Here is a 22,708-nt window from a genome sequence, read left to right as displayed (position 1 = left end):
CCAACTGTCTACCCCTCAAGGTGTGTGCTGGGTAACACTACCATCCTGGCAGAGTTTGCCGGTGAAGACGATGTGAACCGCTTCTTTGCACAGGGCCAGTCCCTCACCCCCACCACCAGCTGGCAGGCCAGCCCAGCACCAGGCTCCAATCAACCTCGGCTGGGCAACCCTGCTGCCAGCCACCCCACAGGCCTCTGGAGCGGGGGTGGAGGAGGTGCCAAGACAGTCTGCAGTACTGGGAACAGCAGCAGTGGAAACGGAGGTGACCTGCTGTGGGGCGGTGTGCCACAGTACTCCAGTTTGTGGGCTCCCCCAAATGGAGACGACACCAGGGTAATCGGCAGCCCCATCCCAATTAACACTCTGCTCCCGGGAGACCTGCTGAGCGGAGAGAGCATGTAGGATGTATCGGACATCATAAACCAACAAAGTCAAAAGACCTAATGGATCAAAACCCAAGCAAATCAATGTGGCGATAATCACTTTTTGTGGAGCTGTAATGGAGGTTTAGGGTGAAACTAAGCTGCAAACCTCCCACTGCTGTTTATTTGTCCTCTGGTTTTTACGTCAGACTCTTTGGTGTGTTCGTGGATCTTGTTCTTAGTGTTCAAAGACCTTGAGAAGCAAGAATCAATAGAAGCAGAAGCCTTTTGATGCTTTTTTTTATTTCCAAAGGTTGTTTTTGCTCAAAAGTGTTGTTCAGGAGAAGCCATCAACGAGGCAGCCATCTGAAAGTGACCCAGGCACAGTGAGACCTCATGACACCTTTCCCTATAACGACACTGTTCTGATGATTGGAATGATCCTGGTACTTTTTTTTTTTTTTTGGTTTTAAACTTTGCATAGTTTCTTCAGAACTTATATTAGCCGTAAGTGCTCTCTCTCCAGGTCCTCCTTAAAAAATTTTATTTTATGAAACCAACAACAAAAAAAAAACTAAACAAACAAAAAAAAACTTTGTATCTTGCACAGTTCTGTTTCTGAGCCAGCGAATAGGCCAGAGCAAATGAGAAGAACACTCCTAGCAGTGGCCTGTCAGCATGACTAATCGCCAATGATCTTTTTTTCTTTAGTTCTTTTAGTTTTACAAAAGGGAGCTGCACTGCTCTATGATTTCTATTTACTCACGCCATTTTTTTTTTTTTTTTTTTTTTTTTTTTTTTAATGTGTATGGTTAAAAAAATAAGCTGAATGTTAAGCTTTGATGTAGATGAATGAATGTCATTGTGTCTGCTGGAACTTGACCAAGCATCTGTGTGCGAGTACATAACCACTGTTAAAAACTCTCAGTGGAGGCTTTTTAATTATACCTAATGGACTTCAGTGCTGAATCAATCAGAACTTATTCAGTTACTATGTGATTTATCGATCGGCCATTTTTATTGAGATACAACCAAGACAAGAAACTCATTCTGATGCATTGTGCAATAGAAGCCAGAGACCCTTTCTTCCGTCCACACTGAAGCTTATTGAAACTTAAGACTCCTTTTTTCTGAAGATTTTTGAAGAATTTAACCTTTGGACTCATTTTCCCAACTTGCCTTTGTCTGTCTGGCTTGCTGGCTGTTCGGTATTTGCGTGGAAAGGAGGAACTGTTAATTGTGTTTGACGTCACTCCATGCAGTTTTTAACTCGGCATGTGTGGGATTACACAGTCTCCAAGCCACTTCTTCACCAAACAGAAACGGAATCCAGAGCAAAGACACATGGCGCGGGAGTCAGGCACAATACCAAATACAATGGGTTCCTCTTAATGCAGTACAGGATAAGAGACCCTTGCATTTGGTACAAACATAAAAGACATCTACGCTTTCAATGTCTCTTTTTAAAGGGGTATTATCATAGCACTTATTACAAGAGTTATGCTCCTTCTGTGAAGCCAATAAATCAGATAACGGAGCATATAGTAAAAAAAGAAAAAAAGGAAAAAAAAAAAACTAAAACTTCTTATGGCAACTTTTAACTTTTTGTTTTTTGTTTTGTTTGTACCTTATTGGTATTCAAAAAAGCTTATTCGTTTTTTCGTCCATCTCTGTTCCAGAAACTTGAGTGCAGAGAAAAAGAAAAAAAAAATCAGAATGAAGGGAAGAACAAACTCTACAATCATACAAAAGTTGCAATGTATGTTTTTTGTGTCTGTACTTTTTCCCCCCCTCTCTATCAAAGTGAATGTCATTGTTACACAAATGAAATAGTCAAATGTCTTTATCTGTCTGGAGGAGGCACCTCAGTTAGATTGGATTGAAAAGGAGGATGTGTTAGTGCCTCAATATGGAAACTGATAGGAGAATGTTTGATTCTCCATCGCAACTCTCTCCGTGCACCTATTACAATGGAATGCAAGACAAGGACAGCAATGACATCATGATATGGACGTTGGCGTCATCATTTATCATTTTCGTCCTATTTGTATTAACTTTGGTACGGATCTTCGAATGTCCCCCCGTTCCTTTTCTGGATAACATCACACCTCTCACACGTCCTTACCAACTCCCTCCCTCGCGTGGTCTTGCATGATCTTTTCCGCTGGAGTTGAAGACTGAATGGAATCACCAGTGTTTTTTTCACATTCTGTTGGTCTTTAACTGCCTGCAGTGCTCATATGCAGATACACTTTAAAAGAGGTGCCTCTGTATACCTGTCCTGTGTAACAAATGCAACGAAGATCGATGGTGTGGGCCATATTTGTTTCGTTTCTGATGTTAACAGTGTTCTTAGGTCATTTAGATTAGGGCCTCTTTTGTTGATGTGCATGTGTGTGTGCGTGTGACCTCACCCTGGGTGTCCCACCTCTAACTCAGCTGCTAACATCCTCTTACTCTTGTGTGGCCTCGGTGAAGCCAACCCTGTTATCGAGACAAGCCACCCGTACTTGAAAAGCCCTGTCCGAGCAGTGTTTCTGTGGACAGACTCTTTCTGCCACTGGCTCTTTAACTACAGCACGCTGTCACTATGCAAAGTTAGAGAAGAAGGGCACGTAATGTCCGCCCTGCGCCAATCTGTGGCTTTGAAAGGAAGTTGGAAATATCTCACAGTCCTCCCGTAATACTTTCTTACATGCTCAAGGCCATTGTCATCCTTGTAAACTTAGAATGTTTTCTGACATTAAGCCAATTACAATTTTTGGAGGTCTGTGTGTTAATTCTGCTGAATTTGATAAATCTCATTTCAATACAATCTCAGGGCACGACAAGATGAACTAAATTTATGTTTATGGAAAGATGATCGTTTTGAAGATTTATCATTTGTAAGCGGTTTTACACATTAAATGAGGTGTGAAGCTTACAAAGCGTACATTAAGATTATGAAATGCAAGAGGATATTTATCAGTGGGGCAATAAATTTAGGAGGGTGGCTAGTTTGGGTCTTCTCAATCCTTTTGAACTGCAGAGCCATCAGTAAATGGGACCTGTGTATCTTACCTCTCTGCTGCTGGTTGTGTTGAATTCCCTTATGGTCTCATGTGCCAATATATACATATATAGATATATGTACAGTACACTGTGGCATCTCTGACTTCACATCTTAAATTCCAATGTGTGTCGTTTTGTTGTAGAGCACTTCTGTTCGGAGGCACTTTGATGATTCTTGTGTGTTTGAGGTGGGATTGGGTTTAAAGGGTTGAGGATATTCGTCAAATATATTTGTCACCTCATGCTGATTATTTGTGATAATCTCGTTGCTGTCATTGGAAGAATCCTTTATAACAAGCAAGAACTTTAACAGCATTGGGGATTATTGTGTGCTAATAGCATATAGATAAATGAGTAATCCCTGGTACTTTTTTTGAATACCAAAAATGTAATAGCATTTTAATATCTTTTTTTTTTTATAAAAGTTTGACAAAAACACGTAAACAATGAAGGAAAAAAAAAAGATCTATAACGTTTAAAAATGCACTTCTTGCTGATATTATCTCCTGTTTGCTGGTCACGAAGGTTGACAGCAAGCTGGAGTGCCTTTTGTGTATGCTGTAATAATTGTTTGTTTGTAAAAAATGAGGCCCTGAACTGTACATTTCCATCTCAGTCTCAGTTCATTTTGGGCCTTAATGCTGTATAAACCTTTTTTTGTTTTCTTTTGGGAAAAGACATTTCGACAGATGTGTCTTAAGATGCTAAAGTTGTTCATTGACTTATTTTTTTCTGTTTCTGGGTGGGGGTGGGGGGGATCACTGTTGCCTGTGTATGTAACTGCCTTGTTCCGAACTCAGTCGCAGCTGACTGACAGCGAACCACAATGTGGCTGTAATTCCAAACAGTCAAACATCACAGGAAGTCTCTGGTGACACCAGCATAGGTAGACTACAGCTAAGCATTATCCTGTATATTATCATGCTCATTATGTATTAGAATGCTATCAGATCTCTGAATCCTTCCCTTTTGAAACTACTGGGTAAAATATAATTTGAAATAAGCAATAGACCTTGATCCTTACAGTGTGTCATCTGAGAGAATTTGCCTAAAGGAAAAAAAAAAAGTGATCAATGATAGATCTGAACCAAACAGTCTTACTGGAGTAGCATGTTTAAAATTAAATGACACAGCACATACATGCAGTATTTGTGTATACCTTCAATCATTATGTTGAAACCCATAATTATGTTTCTCTAGGCAAAGAATGGAAAATCATAAACATATCAAAAAAAATATCTTCACCGATACTTGAATTAAAGTGCGCCAATTGTAAAATGTGAACTTATTTTTCTTAAAGTTTTGTTTCGGTCTGACAATTTCAAGGTATTTGATAACATGCTCACAAGGTTTAACATTCTTCATGAGAAAGATAAAAATTGCGATGTTTATAAAAAAAAGTTTGAATGTGTTTGAATGGTTCTGTATGTGCGCTCTCTAATCACTGCTTCTCGTCACGGGGCGACTGTCTGCAATTATGATCCATTTAGTATGTTGTACTGTCTCTGTTATTTTTATGTGCGTTTTAAAATTGTTCCAACATGGTTACTATCTAGCGTTGCACTGAGTGTCTTTCCCTTGCTCAGCTATACTAAAAAAACTGAAAATTGCAGGGGAGATTATGACAATTCATGTGTTAATGTTTACTCAAGGACTTTATGGATTTTATTTCATCTTAAAATGTTTAAAACCTGTAAAATTGTATCCTCATAGTGGCTTTTATTGTGGAGTAATTCCCACAGGAGTTATCATTTCAAAGAGTGTTGCATCATTTCAATTGCATTATTTAAAAAAAAAAAAAAAAAAAAAAATTAAATAAAAATGTAAAAAACACACCAAAAAAAATTGAAGATAAAAACTGAATTTTGGCCATAGTGAGAAAGTTGGTAGAGAAGCAGTTACATTCATGGTTGAACAGTAAAGATAACCAGATGCTAGTTAGTGACATTCTGACTCATTTCAAAAGGTGCCTCTCTTTCATTCTGTGAAATTCTTTTTCTTTTCAGATCTACCTACCGTTTACAAATGGTTGAATTGTCTGAATTAGCAAAAACATTAAAAAAAAAAAAAAAAATTGATTACAAGAATGCAAGAACTTTTTACTATTACATCTTCCATTAAATAAATGTGTAAAAAGAAAAAAAAAAAAAACCTTTTCAAATGAAGACGTATGCTACTTGCTGAACTCTGGGATCGTTTCAGTGTTGCATTGTATTTTGCTTATGAATTACATTATTGTTGTTGGTTGAACTGATGCCGAAATGTCTTTAAAGTTTAATTTCTGTAAAAGCAACATGATTCTGTCACTGTCTTGCACACTGACAATGGACTTGGATATTTTCTCAGGAAGATTAGGGGTCCAGAGTTCCAGTTCCACTGTTATAATGTTGATTATCATGAGAATTTAACAAATCGATTAATGAAAGAGGAAAAAGGATGTTGATAGAAATCCAGCTCTGAGCACTGAAGGTTATGGATTTAAAAATGTCTTTTTGAATTTTAATCCGTAGCAGACACACATTTACCAAATATTAGATTTGTAGTGAACCTATGCGTTATATTTCTTGAAGTGGAGTACTTTCCATTTGAAATATGTTTGTTTGTATCTATCGCTTTATGTACAAATACAGTTTTGTTTATTGGTTAGGTTGTGGAAGGACCTACCACTGTTTGATTTTACCTTGCCTGATGTATCTCAACGAGGTCCAGTAAAAGATGCTTGATATTCCATCCTCTTGTCTTTACTTGTTTTAAAAAATCAGTAGAGGCCTGTATGCAAAGGCCTGTGAATTGTAGATCAACACAGAACTTGAACTCTTACCAGATTTTCGTAGTTTTTGAGTGCGGGATGAAAATACTCCAAGTGAATTCTCCATCTAGGTTTTAAAACTAGATGCAGAACCAAGATGTTGTGAAAGGATTAAGAATCTATGCACAAGTTTGAGGGGACAGTATGTCCAGACATGCTATTCTTACATAGATACAAGGATCTTTTTAGTAGGGTGGGGTGGGGGGTTGTACACCTGTTTCAAGTTTCTTTGTACAAGTTTTGATTTGAATCAGCAGATTAAGGTTCATAACCAATGCTCTGTGTCTCTCAACCAGGGAGCATCATCCACCTAGCACTGTGGGTTTATGCAAATCTCTGACATTCTGGTGTTTAAATGAATGATGCGTTGTGAAAGGGAATTTAACTGTTTCTCTTTATTGTTCAGATATTAAGAACATGACTGTACTGAGATTTAACCTTGTTGCTGGCTTTTTAATGTTTTTTTTTTTTTTTTCCTGTTACCTTTAAAAGGACAGTTGACACAAAAATGAAAATCCTGTCATGTTTTACTAACCCTCAAGTTGTTCCAAATCTGAGTTTCTTTCTTCTGGTAAATACAAAAGAAGATATTTCACAAAATGTTGGGAACTTAACAGTTGCTGGTAGCCATTGACTTCCATAGTTTTTTTTTTTTCTTTCAACTGTTGGGTTACATACACTCTTAAAAATAAAGGTGCTTCACGATGCCATAGAAGAACCTTTTTTGTCTAAATTATTTAATTAAGAACCTTAAACATCTGAAGAACCTTTCTGTTTCACAAAAGGTTCTTTGTAGCGAAAGAAGGTTCTTCAGATTATAAAAAGGTAAGAAAGAGATGGTTCTTTAAAGAACCTTTGACTGAATGGTTCTTTGTGAAATCAAAAATGGTTCATCTATGGCATCGCTTGAAGAACCTTTTAAGGCACCTTAATTTTTAATTTTTACATTCTTCAAAATGTCGTCTTCTGTATTCGACAGATGAAAGAAATTTATTTTGAAACAACATGAAGATGAGTAAATGATAAAATGTTCATTTTTGGGTGAAATATCCTTTTATTACAATGTGATCGTTGAGGACTTGCACCGAAAAAGTCTTTCCATGTGGTATGGAGATTATTTCAGCCTATATTAATAAACAGCATTTTTCCTCTTAAACTGTGTTTGTTTTTTTTTATGTTGTGGGCTAATATTTTATTTCGAGTAGATTTTTCCTGGAACTCCCCAAGTAAAAAAATAAATATACTAAAATGTATTTAAAATACATTTAGATCATGCGAAGTATACTACAGATACATTACATATTATGCACTTAAAATTCCCTGCAGTTGTACTTTTAGTATACTAAACTGGTGTATTTAAGGTAACTAATTTTGTACTTAGTGCACTTTAATTGTGCGGAAGTAGTGCTGAAGTCCAACTGAAGATATACTTAAGTGTATTTGATTGTGTTATAGTGGAGCTACTGCAAGTATACATTAGGTGCACTTGAAATATTTTGCATTTAAAGATCGATATTATTTAAAGATCATACAGTCTTCATCAATAGTGACATTAAAAAATATTTTAGGCTTATTGTTAAAGTGGTCATCGGATGCCCATTTTCCACAAGTTGATATGATTCTTTAGGGTCTTAATGAAAAGTCTATAATATACTTTGGTTAAAAATTCTCTATGGTAGTGTAAAACAACGCTTTTTTTACCTTGCCATAATCAGCTCTGCAAAATTCATCCAGTTCTGGTCAAGGTTGCTTTAAATGTTAATGAGCTTTGCTCGCCCCGCCACTCTCTTCTCTCTGTGGAGTGCCTAGCCTGTTTACTCTAGCCGCATTTAGCTGCTAAACTTGCTAAAAAGCACATTATTAGGAAAGGTGATTCATTCATTAATAAAAAATAAAAAAAAAAAAAAAAACTTATACTCACTTCTGCTGTAAGTGAAGCTGGATCACGAATGATTCGAACGAACATAGACGGATATATGTAGATCGGGAGGCGCATTCCATTCACAAACTAAATGAAATGAAGTTAATTTTGAAGTTAATTACAATTTTTATATCAGTAAGTTTCAAGCAATGTCACTAAATATGTTAATAGACTTAAACTATACTTAGTTTAAAATACATGAATTTTAAATCTATTACTTTTTAGGGCCTCTGTGACATCTGTAAGTAGTTTACATGCTGGCTGAAATGGCAGTCATCTTGAATTTATACCGAAATGTGAGTTTGGCTATGTATTTTATATGGGAATTTGATATTTTGATATTTAAAATAGATGGAAAAAAGGACTTTCTGACCTGCCTTAACTTTGTTAACAGTCAGACATGGTTCATTCATTGTGTGAGAATAGAGAACTGCATTTTTTTTAGAAACTATTTTTTTTCTAGTCATGTCTTTGTGTAAAAGATTTTAATAAATAAAATATTATTTAGGACACCTGTAAATAATGTAGCTGAATGGCACATGCAAAAAGGTTAACGTGCTTCCTTTGACCTTCTACTGCCAAAACTACTATAACCTTTCAATATTTGTTTCTTATTAGCAGTTTAAAATATCTCTGTAAATTACTTTACATAAGGCAAATGTACAAATACATTTTTAAATGGAAGAGTTGTCTTCTGACTCTTGTGTTGCACTTATACAAATCATACACAAGAAGGCAGTATTGAGCTACATTAATTTCTATATCCTCACCACAGTACTTAAGTGCAGCATCCTATTTATTTATACTCATCAGGCCTCTGAGACTCATTTGCCTAATCTTTATAGTATAAACATTTAAGCCTCTGTTGGTATTCCTTGTATTTAATTTCACTTACGACCATAAATAATATTTACATAAACAAGTGTGAATAATGATACATTATGGATGTCTAATAATATAATAGTGCATCTTCTCACAGAATAAATGTGAAAATCTCAAACCTCCTGTCTCACTGTCACTGTCACTTTTTGGAATATGCTTGGCAATGGTATAGAGAAACTCCCATGACTAAAAATGCTTGTGTGGGTGTTTTATGCTATAAATAACTAAGGTCTATACGTTACCATGGAAATACATCCTCAGGACCAATGCCAAGATTTGCCGTAGGGGAAAATAAACATGCGAAGTTTGTCAACACTACATTAATTAATTTAAAAAAAAATGTGTTGGATGAGGAAGTATTTTTTCCACATGCATTTTAAAAGTGGCTAATTATAGAAATTCATATAATCCTTATTAGGCTTTTAGCTGACAGGCACAAGGCCACAGGTAATCAAGACATTTGTGCACTTCAGAAACAGTGCTTACTTATACAGAGAATAACACTCTTTGGAGTGGACTAAGCTTTGTAACTTAGCAGATCTTTTTCATGCACAAACAGCAACATTATGTACTAAAAGACATTGAAAGTGTACAAAGCATAATAGGACCCTTTTAAAATTGACTGGCTGAGCAGATAACTGCTAGTCTTTGTGGAGTTACAGTTACATTGTTAGTATAAGTATTAGTGGTGGGGATATTCTGAAAATTATTTTGTTACACCAGTAGATGGCAACTAGTGACATTTGTCTATTACGATGGAGCATTCACACAGGGCATTGATGCTTGATGGAGGGCGTGGTGAAGCTTGGTGCTGACGTGACCATCATAATGACAACAGCCAATCACATTACTTTTCCGGTGTTGTAGAATGCAATTAGTTAGCTTTTGTGCTAGGCCATAAAGGTGACCTGATTGGCGCCTAAAGGAAGCCTGTGTTGGCGCTTAAAAAGTTGAACATTTTTCAACTTCTGCCACAAGCAATGCCAATCGAGCAATGCAACAGGCACACATTTCGGTTAGTCAATACATGCCATCACCCATTCAAAGTAAAGGAGAAACATTAACGCCGACACACTGTGTGAATGCATTGCAACAAATTTATTCTTTGGGATAAACCCCTTGAGATGCATCATCTCGTTTTCAAGGGGGTCCTATTGTGCATTGTGAGTTATTCATTAAATAATTTGTCTAAATGCCCCCGGATATCGAGTGAAATCCGTGTTGAAAACTCCTTCAGTGACTGTGGCATCATGACAAGCGCCGGCATGTTTACATTCTGTTAGAATGGCATCTAGTGTTTCTTCTCTCTGCCATTTGTAAGCTCTTTCAGTAGCTGTGGCCTACTAAAAGTCTCACTGACGTCTTTTCTCCTCTTCTTTTCGCTAAGAAAAACAGTTACAACGCTTCTCTTGTTGCCCTTTAACTGAAAATGACAATCAAAATGTGGCATTATATCAGAATTTTACTTTCCGAGTTTTACTTTCCGAGTTGGTAGCACTAGTATCTCACTGTGCAACCATTTCACATCATTGAAATAATGGCGCCACCCATATTCCAAAACATGTCTAAAACAATGTGTGTGTTTTTTGCTGTTGTTTTGTTTTTTTTAATAGCCTAAGTCTTCATATGTTTTCAACTTCATATTTAATACCCTGGGTTCCCTTTAAGATAAATAAAGACATGCAACAGTATATTTCACAACAGATACATCTTCGTCTCTATTGCATATTCAGACCTTAATATAATTTATTTTAACAGGTTAGGCCTATTAGACGAGTTTGGAACTGTAATTTAGCTAAATTTGGCTAAAACTAAATGCCATTTATGGTCTAAGTTTATTAAATTCTACATTTTCACGAACGAAATCTAGTCATTTCAATTAAATTTCCCATGAGTGTGAGTTCTTTTATATTCGGAACCACAAGACTCTTGCTAAGTTTGTTTTAAATTACCCTAGTCGCTGTAAATAGGTGTACGTTATTGATCCAGAAAACAAATGCAATGGCAAAACCGCAACAACATAAAAGAGAAACTACACAAACGAACATCATGAAATGTATCATCCACGCGCATCCATATTCACCTCCCATCACTTGACATAAGCACTTGTAAAAGCGCCCACATGACTAGGATCAGTGAATAGAGGCGGGTGCCTCTCATTTACCTCCCCATGCTGTCTGCGCTTCTCTCGGTCACAGCGAACTTTGGCAAAGCGCTCCGTGGATGCTGGCAGGAGTCGCTCCTCTCGGGCGCTGTTGGCACGAGCTGTGGATGCGAAACAACAGCAAGGTACAATGACGCACCACAAATTAACACTTACGCATTTCACACTGTTTTATTTTTAGTCTTGCGTGGTTTTACGTTGGTAAGATAAACACGACAAGCCGCTGTTGTAAATAACCTGATAATTTCGCGTTCTCTCATGTTATCGCATTCTGTTTGGTGACATACCGGGTATTCTGTTTGAGCAAAATCACGCCAGGCACGACACTAGATGATGATAATTTAATACAAAACACAAAATAGCATCAGCGGATTTGAGAAAGAAACGATGTTTCTCTTGCAGGTGACTGTTTGATGATGAAGCCAGACGCTACTGGGAAAGACAGGCGTGTTTAAAAATCTAACGCGAACTTATGTGTGACGCATTGTGGATTTACAGTGTCTAAAACATCCTGTAATGAAATATGGAAGCGAGGAGGAACTCCACATACCCACTTAGTTTGGGATAAACGCACGTGCCATGGGATATTAGTATGACAGAGCTGGAATAGTGCCAGTTTAGCTCTGCATAAAGTTCGGAGTTGTCAAAACCATATATGTGGATATGTGTGGCGGGATATACCTGAACAAGACATCATGGCAGAACTTTATGAAAAGAGATAATCATTATTTGGTGGATTGAGAGGGGCAAAGGGGCTATGGTGAACTCATCCCCAGCCGTCGCTGCTCACGCAGAGGGTGAAGAGATTGAGGTCCTTGAGAGCACCGATGTCCTTCCTGTAGCTCCAGAGGACGTAAGTGACCATGTGAAGATGTATGATTTATGTTGTTGAAAAGCAGAAAAGAACAGAGATGAATTTTAGATTGGTTCATCTTTTTCTCAATTATATCTGTATTCACTCCTTTCTCCTACCTCTTTCTCTGTCTTACACAAATGCTTCTCTCAGCAATGGAAGTCTCTATTTGACAAGGTAGGAGTACTGCTCTTGTTCCTGACAGTTTATTCTTTGGTGTTGTGTAACTCTGTACACGTGCAGGCCATGCTTGTTTACTAACATAACAAAAACTGATAAAATGGTCATAAAGTTAGGGGGGGGAAAAGACAAAATCATGAAAAAAATGACATTTCAGTTAGTGTTTGACCAGTATTATATAATATAGCATCACTATATACATAATGCAATTGAATGCTAGTGTATGAAAAAAAAAATGCACAAGTGGAATGTGAAAACTGAGAATTTAAGAATTTTCTCTCTTTCAGTTCATGAGTTTGAATTTAAAATGAATCTCCAACATTCTAAAGATTTGAATTTGAAAGATTGGACGTGGAACTTGCTGAATTTTAATTGAAAGAAATTCAACACAGTGCACTTCAAATATTCAGATAATGCCCTTGATATACTTAAATTTGGTTAAATTCAAGTCAGAAATTGAAGGCATTTAGTTTATTTCCAAAAGGTTCACAGCTCTGGTACACAAACGTGCTGAAATTTATGTTTATTTTACACAACATTTACTCAAAATTCACAAATTTGAACAGAAATTGTATTGACAAAACGGCAAGTAGGCTTTGGAGCTGACAAAGTGAAGAAAGTAGACACTTCTGTTAAATGGCCAAGTGGACATTGGCTGATGCTAATAATCTCAATGTATTGGTCTGTGACTAGTCTTAGGGGAAGGTGTGAATATGTGATTTAAATACACATACAGTATCATGGTTACAGTTGTTAGTCTGGTCCACTCTGAATCCAGAATTGGGAGGGGGGTAGTTAGTGGTTTGTGGAGAGAAAACAGAGCCGGGTGACAGACGGAGAGCGGTCCCCCCTCCGCCCCTTCTTTCCCTTGCTCTCAGTCTTTCTCGCTGGCTCTGCACCTGCCTAACCCTGACCCCCTACACATACTCCCCAGGGATAAAGACGGTGACATGAGGGATGAAAGAGGCCCAAATGCAGAAGAGAGAAATGGATATAAATATGAAGGGAAAGAGAGATTTTAGGGCTAAAAGGGAGCCAGACATGAACAGAGAATGGGAGCTGTAAGGGTGCAAAAGGCTCGTGGCACACCCCCTCTGTCCCTGCTAGATTTGATAGGGGAGGGAGGGGGCTGCCTCACAAGTGGGCCTCTCACTCTGGTCCCTTTATACAGCCGACACTTTGAGTCTCTCAAGTGGTCTGCTGTTTGGGGTTTGGTCCAGTGTTGGGGTCACTGCCCTGCAAGGCAGTAAATTGTGCATTGTGGGATCTAAAGGGCAAGAACACACTTTACTGCAGATGCGACAAACTAATGAAAAAGAGGAGGTGGAGCACAGCTGATATATGACACATTGTTAGAGTACAAACAATCTATAATTCACAAATACATATTCATATGCTCAAATCTGAGGCTGACGAAAAGCTATCAACATCAGATGATTGCATTTTTACCCTGTGCTGTCAGCGACAGCAAATGTTTTGTTTGTTTCCAACAATTTATTAACTGACTGCATCCAAAAAACAAATCCATAAACATTGAAAGCTGTTACAAAACTCATTGCAGATAAAACTCACTCACAGCACTAATTATTTTAGCGTTGTTTTCCGTAAATTAGGCCTTCACTTGGCTGATTTACTTTTTCGCACATTGCATAATTCATTTTAAGTAAGGAGTGATTGGGGATGGGCCATTAAATTATAAAAAAAAAACATGCTCACCCAAGGTGGTAATGCTGTTACCAGTTTTATCTGTTTTTGTTCCACCATGAAAATAATTTCAAATAGTCACCAAAGCAGAATTAACCATTGTGTGTCTCTGAGCAACACACAGAAGATGGTGTTTTGTTCCTGAATGAAGCAGTGTTTTTGCACAAATCAGTTGAGTGAATGTTTCAATGACTCTTATGGCACAAAAGGCAATTGTAAAATTCTAACACTGTTGGACTGTTGTATCGGCACTTTTGGAACACTTCTCAACAGTTAAAATCAAAAACTGTAATTAACTGAAAAATAAGAAATAACAGCAGAACCGTTACATGATTAATAGAGGTTGTTGTTTGTTGTGTAACTTGACTCTTATCTGAGATGCAGTTGCTCTGTAATAGTCTGTTGCAGCTCTGCTACTATTCACCATAAGCCTAGTTTAGACATGACCTTTGTGCTAGAATTTATTTCTGTTTGGATTTGTATCTTACAAGAGTCTTAGAATTAATGCTGAGGAAAGAATAAATACTAATGGTTTCAGTGGGTTTTTGTCTGTAATACCCCAAACATAAACCAAACACATAGCAACATTCCACAGATATTTAACTTTGCAATATCCAAAGTCACCATGAAACATAAGTAACTTTGTTTGCAACTTTGGGGTACAGACTCCTTATAATCCCTTGTGAAGAAGTGTGGTTAATTGTAATGAATGTGCTCTTGTGGTGTACTTCATACCGTAAAAGTACATTTTAGAAAAATGTAATGTAATGTAAAAATCCGAGAGCCTTCTGACCCTCAATAGACACCAAGGGTCCTTTCACATTTAAGGCCCAGAAAGCTACCTAGAACATTGACAAAATATTCCATGTGACATCAGTGGTTCAACCGTAATTTTATGAAGCTATGTAAATACTTTTTGTGTACAAAAAAAGTCTCAAAATTAACGACTTTGTTTAACAATTCTTCTCCTCTGCGTCACCCTAGGTGTCATTTTGGAGAGTATCACGACACATGCGCGCACGTGTGTTCTACCCAACGACACATGTGCGTACGTTGTTTACGTGCAGAGGAAGGTGTGCGCATATGTTGTGATACTCTCTAAATTGGCGCTAGAGTGACGCAGAGGGGAAGAAGTTATTAATTTATTAATTTATTCTTTCAGTTGTCAAGTAACAGATGCAATGAACAAATCATTCACGAGCTACCCATCAGTATTTAACAGACAGTTTCACATATTGAATATGTGAAAGATACTCAAGAAAAGATTATTTTTCAGTCATTTGCACATATTAACCCTAGTAGAAAAGTAATAGATTTAAAATGCATTTATTTTAAGTATAGTTCAAGTCTATTAACATATTTAATAATGTATCGCTTGAGACTTACTGATATAAACTTTATTTGGAATACTACTTGTGTACAATGCACATTTCTTAATATTAAGCCTAAAATATGTTTTAATGTCACTGTTGATGAGGATTGTTTGATCTTTAAATAATATCGGTCTTAAATGCAAAATATTTAAAGGCGTCATCAGATGCCTGGTTGATATGATTCTTTAGGGTTTTAATGAGAAGTCTACAACATACTTTGGTTAAAATTTCTCAGTGGTAGTGTAAAAAAGCACCCGTTTTACCTGGTCAAAATCAGCTGTTTTTAGAGCAAGCTATTCTGTTGCGTGTTCCTTTAAATGCTAATGAGCTCTGCTCGCCCCGCCACTCTCTTCTGTGGGGTGACGATCCATAATGTTTACTTTAGCCGCATTTAGCCGTGAAACATGCTAACTAGCCCATTATTAAGAAAAGCGATTTGCAAAGATGCATAAAAAAACCCATATACTCACTTCTGCTGTAGGTGAAGCTGGATCACGAATGATTCATGTGAACATAGATGCATTTATGTACCTTCAAAAACGAAAGTAATATTAATCCTCTGCATCTTCAGCGGCTCAGTTGTCGGGAGTAAATGACGACTGCTATGTTCATTACTACATCCAACAACAGAACACCTCAATCGCTCAATCAGAGACATTCTTGTCTTCCCCTGCACCGGAGTCGACACAATAATGGTGTCCAGTTGTACGGTATTGCTTATTAGATGTTTGTTTTTAATAGAGATATAAACATATGAAACAAACATATTGCAAACTTTGCAAACTGCTCAACTGCTTAACTGCTCAAGACAAACTGTCAACAAAAGCTTGTGTGTAATTATATAATTGTTGCCTTTTTGTAAAATGATGCATCAGAGTTACCTGTGTACCCTTTTGAAAGTATACTTCTGTTTTTACAAGGGACATCTAAAATCTAACATCAAATGTGTAGTCTGTCTTTTTCTCTGGTATTGTTTTTAAGAGGCGGCCTATTAGTGTGCTGTTGCTTACCACCTGCTCCTTATCTCTCATTCTGCAAGCTGAGAGAGGTTCTGTCTGTGAAAGGACGAAAGGAATAGAAAAATAGAGCGACAGAGAAAGGGGCCATGTGCATATATACGCAACCCCATGTGTCCCAGTGGCCAATTAACATATAACAATCACATTGTGTGCGTCCCTGAGCTCTTCGTGTTTCTGCGACATTCAGTGATGAAAGTTTGCCAAATATCTCTATATGTGGCCTTGTTTCTGCTTTCAGGCACACACAGCGATTCATTGTCCAATATCTATTTCTTGTTCTATTTTCAGTGTACTTTCCTTGTCTCTCCCTCGCTCTATAGTCTTTTTATACAGCCCACTCTTTCTCTGACACTTTACTTCTACGAGACTGTGATAATAAGAGGAATCTCCAGCTTGCAACACGTGAAAAAAAATCATGGAGTGTTTGAACAAAAAAAAAAAATAGACAGTTGCTAAAAATATTGGTTTAGTAGTACTCTCTGGAGCGTGGAAGTGTGGAGTGGTAACATCCAGTGCAGAGGCCTTCCTTAAACTGTGTAAAGGGATTGTCAAGAAGCAAGGGAATGCTTTCTACTGGATGCACAGAACTGCTCTCTTTCAGACCTCAGTAATTTTAGGCATGTTGGCAGTGGGGCCTGGCTCAACGTCAGCATTCCAGTTTATCTAAAAGGTGTTCAGAGGGGTTCAGGTCAGGTCTTATTTTTTTGACCTCTTTTTTTTCACACAGGCATATTTGTGCTGGAAAAGACACTATTTAGAGAAAAGACACTATCTAACTACCAAAATGTTTGTCTAGGGAGACTGCATAGCTGTATGCTTGTTTTGATGTGCCAGTTAACACTGAATAAAGCTTAGTTATTAAAAACAAAAGTGTTTTTTAAACTGTAGTCTGTTAACATTATAATATACACTACCAGTCAAAAGGTTTTGGACAGTAAGATTTTTTTATGTTTTTTTAAAGAAGTCTCTTCTGCTCACCAAGCCTGCATTTATTTGATCAAAAGTACAGCAAAAACAGTAAAGTTTTGAAACATTTGTACTATTTAAAATAACTGTCTTCTAGTTGAATATATTTTAAAATGTAATTTATTCCTGTGATTTCATTGATGATTTTTTTACCAAATAAATCGATCAGTAAAGACATTTTGGGTCAAATAAATGCAGGCTTGGTGAGTAGAAGAAACTTCTTTAAAAATCTTACTGTCCAAAAACTTTTGCCTGGTAGTGTATATATGTATATATTTAATGCATTTTTTTTTAATTAACATATACTAACATAACATTACTGAATTTTATATTTTAAGATAGATGGAGAGATACTGTGTACTATAAAATAAAGCCACTGTTGTAACTTCATCCATTTTTAAACGGTTTAAAGTGACATCCTAGATAGATGTTTTTTTAATATATTTTTCATTTTGTAAACAACAACACCTGAATGTATAAATCCTTCCATTTTGTTCAAGTTACAGATCATTTAAGCTGTATGGTCCGCAGTTATTTTGTTAATTGGATAGATGTGTAGCTTATTGAGTGTTGATGTATCAGTATCGTTAGTGGGATCACTGGGCCAAGAAAGCCACAAACATTCAAAACTGCATCTTTGATGTGATAATTAAGGGGCAAGGAGGGGGCTGTGCCATCTCAGGTCCTTTGGGCTTGAATCCAGGATAAAAGAGAGAGAATAATGCAGAGACAAGGAGACAGGGTGTTCTACATGTAAGTTTCATGAGCTACATGTGTGACAGTTGTGTGTCCAAAATAAAGAACTTTGCTTGCTTTCATGCTCTACTGTTCCTATCACTTTGGCTGAAAACTGAGCTCACAGCCCACCTGCTGTCTGGCCAACACACAGCTATCTCTCTCACACACTCACATATACACAGTATGTGATCAGCATCTGCTCATCAGTGGGGGTGGTAACAGTCTAGTGGTCACTGACGGAGGTTGCAGGTTAAATCTTAGGTGAGGGAAACCCATGAGTCACTTTCTCATAAACATTGAGTCCTTCAGTAAAATACAGCAGGGAAAATGTTCCTGCAGTTAATGTAGCGTCCTTTTGGAAAATCATTACTTTTATGAAACTCAAGATGTAAAACAGTGCAAATATATGGGTCATGTAAGAAAAACATTCTCAAATTCAGTTAAGGCATAACAAAAATTTACACAAATTTACGACAAAACACAAATGTGTCTCAGATCACAGCTGTGTTTCCTCATTACATGTTAAATGCAAAAACATGCATACAGCATGTCTGATTCATGAACAAATGACTTATGGGTTGGTTCTTTTAATGAATCATTTAAAAAAATAAAAATCTTATTTGAACCAGTTTCTGGTTTGAATCCATCTCACGAATCCTTCTGACATATCATTCACTGGCTTCTGAATCAACATACTGTATGACTCACTTGCTAAACTGCAGTTGCATGTCAATGCATTATTACTTGCTATGGCACCAAGAACCCAACAACAATTAACACTTCTATTATTACCAAATTCTATATCACGTAAATGCTGTTTAAAAAAAAAAACATTTTGTTCATTAAAGCATCTTCACAAAATGTACCACAGTTTCCACAAAATTATTTTTAACTGTTTTCAGCATTGATTCTAGAAAGAACAAATTTTACTTGTGTACTTGTGCACCAAATCTTCATATTAGAATGATTTCTTATGGATCATGCCACACTGAAGATTAGAGTAATTTTTGTTTAAAATTTTGGCTTTGCATTCATAGATATAAATTACATTTTAAAATATATTTAACTAGAAAGCAGTTGTTTTAAATTGTAAAAATGTCTAACAATATTACTGTTTTTATTGTATTGTATCTTACCCCTAACTTTTGAATGGTAGTGTAACTAAATGTTGTACCATTTTCTAGGTCATAAGACTTGCTGTAACAAACAGCATGTATAGCAAAAAAAAGGAAAAAAAGAAAAAAACTCGGTCTGACTTCATTTTGATGGTCCCTTTAACACATTCTGTTGACTATAAGTAATGCTGCACCTATGTATCTACTAACTTTCACAGGAGTGTTAGTAGAGTATTAGTAGAGTGGTAGGGTTGGGGTTAGATTAAGTTGACACGTACTTGCAAAATTACTAATAGTCAGTGGGGATGGGCGATACCTCGTATTTTATTTTCGATCCGATACCGATATTTTCAAGCCAAGTATCGTCAATATCAATACTGATACCGATACCTCTAAACTAAACTGATCTTTTAAATTATTAAAAGAATAAAATCAGTAATTATACTTACTTAACATTATATTTGAAAGTCATGTGTTTTAAACATTTCATAAGCGTTTTTTTTTTTTTTTTGATAACACTGTCAGAAATAAAATGTACTAAAATTTTGTATTTTAGCTCTTTACTGGGCAGTAACCTCAAAGGTGCACCTTTCTTTACCCCTAAAGCCAGGGAGCATACTAGTACCATACAAGTACACACACATTAAGGGTAGATAAGGTACAAAGGTGTACCTTGGAGGGTACCTGATGAAAAACAACCATGGTGTTACATAAGTACTAAAATGTATAATAATAATAATAATAATAATTAGTTGTAGTATTATTAGTATTAGTATTATTAATTATTATTACCATGGTTTTTGCTACAAATATTTTGGTTGAAATAATGTTCCTGTAGTGTTAACCATGGTAAAATGAAGCAAGCCAAAAGAGAGAGTGTTAACCATGGTAAATTTGTTGTTACTGCAGTTTTACTACAAAAATTGTGGTTACTGTTGCAAACTGTGTTCTTTTTGTTTTTGTTTTTTTTTTTTGTTTTTTTTGTGCAAAAAGCTGCCAGGCTGTTGTACCCCTAAAGGCCTAACTTTAGCACAAATTGTTTCTTACAGACAGCAATTACAGGATATAACTACCAATTTGAACTTTTAACAACCAGTTTAAATTAATTTACTTACGCAAACTAGCCTAATTAAAATACATATTTCACATACACTATATGGTTCAAAAGTCTGAGGTCAGTACAACTTTGTAATGTGTCTTTAACCATGCTAACAAATGCTGCACTTATTTGAACCAAAAAACAGTAAAAACAGCAAGATTAGGAAAATGAACGATTAAAATAACTACTTTCTATCACATGATCCTCCAGAAATCATTCTAATATACTTTGCTACTCAAGAAACATTTTTTTAAAATAATGCTTTATTATTTCAATGCCATGAGAAGAAGAGGAAGAAACATAATTTCTGATTATTATCAATGTTGAATGAAGCGTCAGCAGCGAACGCTATCTGTGATCGATTGGTTCTGTCTTACAGCATTTGCGTGTGTTCCAATGAGCAGGAGAAATAGTTCTGTCCTACACAATATTTCATTAATAGTCTATTGTTCATCTTAGAGGCTTATTTTATGCACCAAACTTCTTATAAAATAAATAAAATTAATGGTTAAAAATGCACTTTAGAATCGATATTTTTATGTGAGGATCGATCCTTTCAATACAACGTCAGTATCGAAAGTATCAATATTTTAGGATCGATCCGCCCATCCCTAATAGTCAGTAGAATGTCTGTTGGGAGACCATCACAATAAAGAGTTAACTATTAAGCAGACAATCTACTAATATTTTAATTAAGGTTAGTTGACATGTAGGTGCCATGTTACTTATTGTCAACAGAATGTTCAAAAGGCACCATCAAAATAAAGTGTTACCAAAAACTCATCAGTGGGAATTTTGTTCTTTCCTAATGCTCTGAAGCAGTCCGTGGTGTTGTATGACATGTGAGTCTTGACTGTATTACTGAGCAGGTTCAGGGTGTTTGACAGGAGGGTCATTCCAGCTGGAATCATCAAATGGTCCCCACCTGACCCCCTCAGATTTGTCTGAAAAAAATCTATGTGATGGGTAATATGCCCAATAGATCATATACAAAATTTCAGATCTCTACTGTGCATACTTTTTTCACAAAAAATCTGACTTTTTTACCCCGTTTTGGCATCACTGTCTGAGTGACCATGTTCAGACTAAAATATCTCCAGAACTGTTTGTGCCAGGTCCATGAAATTTCTAGTCCTAGTCCAGAACTGCATGAATTACAACAGCATTGTTACTGAATTTACACCTGAATGCTGGTCCTCTACTTTTCTTTGAAACTATTACTTTAAGGGTTTTCAGATGTCCATAGAAACCTCAATCTTCAATGTATAAGCATCAAACTTGGTAAATGGTCTGATATGTACCATGTCTTTCACATCCTTTGACATCAGACAATAGAGTCTTATGGATGTTGAGATATTAAGGTCCAAAAATTGAAAAAAATTGATTTACACCAATGTTCAGAGCAATATTTCCCATGAATGCACCAGGTGTGAACATGAAACTTTTTTTTTTGAAAGAGCATGTTCTTATTGATAAAATATAAAAAAATTGGGATGGGGTTTTGCCTCATTTTTCTGTAATAATTAAAAAAAAAATAATTGTTGTGTGACATTCACAACTACTGTAGTACCAGCTATTTTGAACTCATATGCCTAAATAATGCTATAATGCAGCATTCTATTGTGCTCAGGACTCGGGGAAATCCGACCTCCAGCTCGGGAAAGTGCTATGGAACAGCCACTTGAGTTGGGGGTCCAAAACACACTCGGGCCAGTTCAGTGCAGACCAAGTCGGTTGGAATTATCCATAGGCATCCATATTTTTGCCAACTATTACAATGGAACGCATTTACGACGGACATCGGGAGAACTAACTCGGATTCACCGACTACCGACATTCAATGGAATGCAACATAAGTACCTAATCTTGATGTTCCACCCAATCCAGTAAATAATACATCCATTTTCATTGAGAAAGCAGGGCAATATTGATTAGAAATAATAATATTCAGGTGGTATGAGATCTAGCATCAATCAATCAATCAAACAGTCAATCAGTCAACAATGATCAATTTTGAGGTCAGTCGAGTATCAGGAACACCAGGATTCCATGTCAACTTTGATATGGCCCCAGGACAATATGTTACTTGTGTGTATGACCGACAATGGTGGGTTGGTATCATCAGAGACGTCTCTGACACAGAGCAAGACATTCAAGTGCTTTTTTTGCATCCCCATGGCCCAGCTAGAGGCTACTTTTGGCCAAAAAGGGAAGATGTCTGTTGGGTGCCTCTCCAGCACATCATAATGAAAACTGATGTGCCAGTTACTTCCACTGGACGATGCTATGTCATAAAAGAAAATGAAACTGTGGATTCAGACACTTTCATGAACAACTTTCAGTAACTGTTATGTCACACATTTATTTGTGTTGGTGGTATACATTATTAAAGTGACTCATGTCTGGAAGTACGTTTTTTGTATTTTGTATTTTTTGTATAAGTGGAACATTAATAAATTCTGTTGAAATGCC

The 22,708-nt window shown here is 36.5% G+C and overlaps 2 protein-coding genes across 6 annotated transcripts in view; both read left to right on the top strand.

The window, feature by feature from the left end:
* Positions 1–6,876, top strand: part of tnrc6c2 (trinucleotide repeat containing adaptor 6C2) — a 48,343-nt gene extending 41,467 nt beyond the window's left edge. For all 3 annotated transcript variants that reach the window (XM_051111493.1, XM_051111494.1, XM_051111495.1), the window contains one exon: positions 21–6,876. In XM_051111493.1, coding sequence (XP_050967450.1) covers positions 21–402 — 382 coding nt within the window. In that variant the 3' untranslated portion in view covers positions 403–6,876. The remainder of the gene's footprint in view (positions 1–20) is intronic.
* A 4,273-nt stretch (positions 6,877–11,149) lies between these two features.
* rhbdl3 (rhomboid, veinlet-like 3 (Drosophila)) overlaps positions 11,150–22,708 on the top strand; it is a 71,274-nt gene continuing 59,715 nt past the window's right edge. For 2 of the 3 annotated variants that reach the window (XM_051112722.1, XM_051112721.1), the window contains exons 1-3: positions 11,150–11,314; positions 11,592–12,042; positions 12,196–12,219. In XM_051112722.1, coding sequence (XP_050968679.1) covers positions 11,947–12,042; positions 12,196–12,219 — 120 coding nt within the window. In that variant the 5' untranslated portion in view covers positions 11,150–11,314; positions 11,592–11,946. The remainder of the gene's footprint in view (positions 11,315–11,591; positions 12,043–12,195; positions 12,220–22,708) is intronic. The other variant, XM_051112723.1, reaches the window with a different exon arrangement.

The sequence above is a fragment of the Labeo rohita genome, chromosome 6 (assembly GCF_022985175.1).
Source record: "Labeo rohita strain BAU-BD-2019 chromosome 6, IGBB_LRoh.1.0, whole genome shotgun sequence".
NCBI classification, from domain to species: Eukaryota; Metazoa; Chordata; class Actinopteri; order Cypriniformes; family Cyprinidae; genus Labeo; species Labeo rohita.
The sequence above is the reverse complement of the archived record's forward strand: the minus strand, read 5'-3'. Positions and strand labels throughout refer to the sequence as shown.